General features: G+C 51.9%; 1 protein-coding gene across 1 annotated transcript; it reads left to right on the top strand.

Annotated features, from left to right (window-relative positions):
• Positions 1-71: 71 nt before the first annotated feature.
• On the top strand, positions 72-3,733 carry LOC128134998 (SPRY domain-containing SOCS box protein 3-like). The gene is made up of 3 exons (XM_052773411.1): positions 72-436; positions 725-827; positions 1,317-3,733. The coding sequence occupies exons 1-3, from the start codon at positions 329-331 to the stop codon at positions 1,568-1,570; spliced, it is 465 nt and encodes a 154-aa protein (XP_052629371.1). The 5' UTR covers positions 72-328; the 3' UTR covers positions 1,571-3,733.
• The last annotated feature ends 1,621 nt before the right edge of the window (positions 3,734-5,354 follow it).

The raw sequence follows: 5,354 nt of genomic DNA on the forward strand, positions 1-5,354 counted from the left end.
AACAGGTTAATGCTGACAGCTTTGGGTTCAGAGCACTGAACCATCCCTGGTGGGACACTGCAGGATAGTTCAGGCCTCAAACAACTCTCCAGTGTGCACAGCTTAGGATTTACCCTCTTAAACGGTAAAAAAAAATGAAATAAAAAACCTGACAGGCCTTCAAAACAAATGTCCGCTTGTGCTTTGGCTTGGCGATTGCTCCCTGAGGGCCTTTGCCCATCCTTGTCCCCTCTGTGCTTCCTGAACAGATTTTGACTGGGTGTGGGATGACCTGAATAAGTCGACGGCCACCCTGCTGACCTGCGACAACCGCAAGGTGAACTTCCACATGGAGTACAGCTGTGGCACCGCCGCTATCCGGGGGAACAAAGAGCTGGCAGATGGGCAGCACTTCTGGGAGATCAAGATGACGTCCCCAGTCTACGGCACAGACATGGTACGTGGGGCAGAGTCACTTATGGGCACACAGAAATGTCCAGTATTCTTTGAACAGGACAGCAACCTTCTCCAGCAGTTCGGCTGGGCCGCCTCACTTAGGTAAGGAAACTGGAGCTGGGAGCCTTCAAGTCCATCCTGAAACCTCTGACGTGGCTTCACCAAAACCCCTGGGTGTTTTGGACTGTGGCAAGAAACAGAGGGGAGAGGCGGAGGTGGAGTCTCGGTTGTGTTTTGTTGCTCAAAAAGACACTAAGCTTGTGTTCTTCTTCCTGGCCTTGCCTCCCAGATGGTGGGAATTGGGACGTCGGATGTGAATCTGGACAAGTACCGCCACACCTTCTGCAGCCTGCTGGGCAAGGACGAGGACAGCTGGGGACTGTCCTACACAGGTAACGCAGGCAGGGCAGTGGCAGAGGGCAGGAGGGCTGGAAGGGCAGCAGCGGGCATAAGTGTTGTCCAAAGGGGTTGAGAAGTAAATGATCTGAATGGGATTGAGGCCAAAAAGGCCACCAGGCCTGCAAGTTAATGACAACAGGAGTGGCTGCCTGCAGCTCTTAGCTCTTGGAGCATCTCACCTCGCCTGCGTTTTGCAGACCCCTTAGGACTGGTGCATGAACCTCCAGGGCACCTGGACTGCTGGTTGCACGTCACTGGTTGGGGGTTTCAGTGCCGCTGCCTGCGCTCTGGTATTGCAAAACCTCAAGTTTCCCCTTTATGTCACCCACTCTGGGGTGGGAGGGCAGGGATCAGGCAATGGAGGGATTTTTTAGGCACTGAGCAAGGCTGTACCAGTGGGAATTCGCAGTGCAGGAGTTAGGATAGATTAATGGAGCACAGGCTTTCCACTGAATGACTTTTTTTTTTTTTCTTGTTTTAAGGACTACTGCATCACAAGGGAGACAAAACCAACTTCTCTTCGAGGTTTGGCCAAGGGTCCATCATTGGGGTGCATTTGGACACATGGCACGGGACACTCACGGTCTTCAAAAAATGCAAGTGCGTAGGTAAGAGCAAGGGCAGCCGCAGCGGCCGGCAAACAGAGGGATTGGGAGCGGGGAGCAGCACAGCTTTGGCTGAACTCCGAGTTTGGCTGCAGCAGGGCTGCAGGAGAAAATGCTGGCAAAGTAGATGACCAAGGCGTGAAGCAAGTGGGAGGAAGGTTACATTTGTTGTTTAATAGATGCATTGAAAAGACCTGTTGACTCGAAGAGGTCCCAGCTCTGTGCAGCAGGTAAACTGCAGCCAAAGAGCTGAGCTTCATCTCCTGACTTGCTCTCAAAGCCATTGCCTCTTCCTGAAGGCTCCAACCCTCTTCTCACTGTCAGCAGAGACAAGATTTAAGGTGGCCTCCTGGTTTCAGAGCATATTAGACTCTAGTCAAACCATGGACTTGACTCATCAAAAGACAAAATCAAAGAGCAGCCCCCTCCTCCTAATTGTCATGTGTTGGTTAGGTATCTGCCATGAACTCCTCACACTCTGGGACACGATCAGGCAGCAGCACATAGGGAAACGGGCTCCTAGAGATGCATCTGCATCACTGTTGTGAAAGAGCAGTTACTTACACAAGCTGTTAGTGATCTTTCTCGAGTCGCTGGTTGTGGGAGCAGCTCGGAACACCTGGCATTTGTTTTCGAGTGAACGTTAGAATTTGTTGTGCTGTATGTTTGCCAAGCCTTTGAAGAAGTAGTTTTACAAGGTCAGGTCGGAGGATGGCCTGGTGTACGCCTGGGAAGATGTGGCTGAAGACAGTCACGAGTATGTGTGTGGAATGTATTTATCTTTAAGTGTTCTGAGGACTGGCAAACATCCCAGCTGAGCCAGATATGCGCTCCTGTTTTTGTAATATTTAAGTATGCTGTAAGAGACAACAAAGAGGTCTTTTTGCCGTTGCTTCAGAACCATCTCATCATCCTGAGTGCCTTTTTCACATGGTGACTTTAATTGCTTTGCATGTTGGCTCCTGCTGCTTCTCCTGTATCAAAGGCTGTATTAAACTGTAATAATAAAAGTAGAAACTGTCTTTCGTTCCTCTTCTGGCCCTTGGAGGCAGGCATCTGAAGGCGCTTGTCAAAAATAGCTACGCTAGCACAGCTACCAGCCTCAGGGGATGTTTTCAATGCAACACTTGTGTGTCAGATCTAGAGGAGGTAAAGGCGGTGGAGATTACCTTGCCTCTGCCCCGGGAGGGAGGGTTCTTGTGCTTCCCGCTGAAACACTGGTCTGGCTGGGTGTAGTGGTGCATTTCTTCCCCCTCTCTGGGCTGATCTACGAACTTGGGAAGTCTCGCTAGGCCTTAGCATAAGTGTATTGAGTTGTGCAGTTAAGCATCCCTTGACTGCACCAGGAACTCTTGCATGGCTAAGACAGGGAGCTGCACTGACCATACCAAGGACTGCTGTTGCCCAGTGGAGGCTGAGGACGGGAGTAGGGATAGTCAGTAATTTCCTGACAACCTTGGGACATGTTTCAGTCCTCTCCTGACAGCCTTGGAGCATCCTGTATCTGAATCTTAAGTCATTCTCTGACAGCCTTTGAGCCTTCCTTATTGGAATCATAACTCATGTGAAAAGGTACCAAGGCTACTGGAGTCCCAGTAATTTGCTGATGACTAAAGCCAATCATCTCCCAAACCCATGAACAGCAGTACTAAGTGAGACCCTTTGAGCTCTCCTGCACTGCAGTGGGCTGCAACCAGCATCTCCCTCTGAGTGGGATGCTTCTCGGAGCTCGCAAACTTTTCGGTTTGCCAAGACCGGAGGTCTGTCGCTGAAAGCTGACAACACTTGGGCTGATACTCTCTGCTCCTTGAGGCTCAATCCTTTGCCCATTGAGAAAGATGCTGAAGCACTTGACGTGAGTATTTTCACTGAACTCAAGGGGAATTTTTAACAGGTATATACCTCTTTTACTTGGTTATGTATATCTCAGTGTCTTTGTGCATGTGTGTGTGTACTAACCTGAATATTTTATAGCAAGTATATTACTGCTTTTCATCTATACATAAGTTACCGTTGTGAACTTTATTCAACTGTGAATGAATCTCTGGCTGCTATTATAATCCCTTTAGATATAAAGCGTTGACCAAGTCTGGGACTAGGAGTGGATCCAGCCACACCTAAGCTCCATCAGGAGTTTAGAAAGCAAGGGGGTCTTCTTTGAACCTTGTGACTCAACGGGAGGGTCTCCCCTACCTTTTTACATTCCTGATCTCTGTAAATAAATTCTAACCCAATTTGCCTTTGTATGTTTCTCTCTTAACCTCTTGTATTGTGGGTGTCGTAGTCTTAGTTTGATTCTAACTTAGTTTTCCTTTGTATGTTTCATCTATGTATTAAGTAACAGAGTGAACCTTGCCATCGAATTCTGTGAAGTTGCGCATTTATATAAATTCCTATTAAATCATTCTTTGCTAGTACCATTGGAGGTGATTCTTTTGGTGGTCCAAACCCCTCCATTTTGCGACACTGGGATGGACCTTCAGCGGAGCCAGACTGGTGCCACAGCACCACACGCTTGTGGCAGCCTGGCAGCAGAACCAGGCGGGCTCTGCCGCTCCTGCAGGACTGGATGCCAACGCCATTCCAGTCCCTGCGGTTTCTGACTGTTTTCCACAGGGCCTGCAGTCAGCCTGTGGGGCTTTTCCCCAGCCTTTGACCTCTCCTCCAGTAAGCAGCGCATTCGTGGATGATTTAGGTCTGAGCTGGCACATCAGCCGAGGATACTGTGAGAGACAGCACCAAAAGCTTTGCTAAAATCCAAGACCACCACACCTACTAGCTTCCCTTGGTGAACTCAATGGGTGACCTGGTCATAAAAGGAAATTAAGTTGGTTAAGCAGGACTTTCTCCTTGTTAACCTGTCCTGGTTATTGTCGTTGGCTATGGCCAACGACTGCATTGTCTCTCAAGTGTTTTTCATTAACTCCTGGAACAACCTTCTCCATGATTCTACCAGGCACTGAAGTGAGACTGACAGGTCTGTAACTACCAGGGTCTTCCTTCTTACCCTCCTTGAAGATTGGGACATTTGCCACCTCTCCAGACTCCCAAGACCGCTGAAAAATAACGGAGAGAAGTCCTGCAATGACATCGGCCAGCTCTGTTGGTACCCTGGGATGGATCCCATCAGGCCCCGCAGCCGTACATGCATCCATTTGGAGCAGCTAGTCCCAAACAAGCTCAGGGTCAGCTGGGAGTTTATCATCCCCCCAGTCATGGTCCCCCAGTGCAGGGCTCCGGGGGTCCCAGTGCTTACAGCCTTCCTCACAACTTCCACTACGTTCCTGTTCTGTTGCCCCTTATCCTCACCTACGTTCCTTAAGTTGTACTTAATTCTACCAAATACATCTCAGCTTGTTTAAACACTCCCGGGCCCAAGAGGGGCAGGATGAATGCAGCTTCCCGGAGGCAGGAGTGTTCCACGTCATTTATTTCTACCAGGCTCCACCGAGCACTGCTCTGTAAGGGACGGGGCCGCGGACAGCCGCTCTGACAGCCCCGAAACAGCCGCCGCTGCCACCCCTCAACCTCCGGTGCCGGCCCGCGGCCCCCACACCCCTCCCGGGTCCTCCCCACAGCGCCCCAAGGGACCGCGGCGCCGGGCACGGAGCCCCAGCGGCCACTGCGGCGCGCTCCGCTGGTCACGGCCGCCCCCTTAGCGCCGGCGGAGCCTCAGCCGCTCTCCCGAGGCGCGCCTCGGGCCGCCACTCGCCGCTTCGCAGCCGCCATCTTCCCCCTCCTTCCCGCCGCCGCGCGAGGGGCTGCCGGGACGGGGCGGCACCGGCAGCGAGGATAGGTCGGCCCTCTTCACGTGGGTAGGCCGGCCGTCAGGGCGCCGTTCCTCCGAGGCGTGACTGCGGCGGCGGCGACGATTGGGCGCCGGGCGCGCGGCTTCAGCGCGAGGGCAGCGCCCCC

The sequence above is a fragment of the Harpia harpyja genome, chromosome 21 (genome assembly GCF_026419915.1).
Source record: "Harpia harpyja isolate bHarHar1 chromosome 21, bHarHar1 primary haplotype, whole genome shotgun sequence".
NCBI lineage: Eukaryota > Metazoa > Chordata > Aves > Accipitriformes > Accipitridae > Harpia > Harpia harpyja.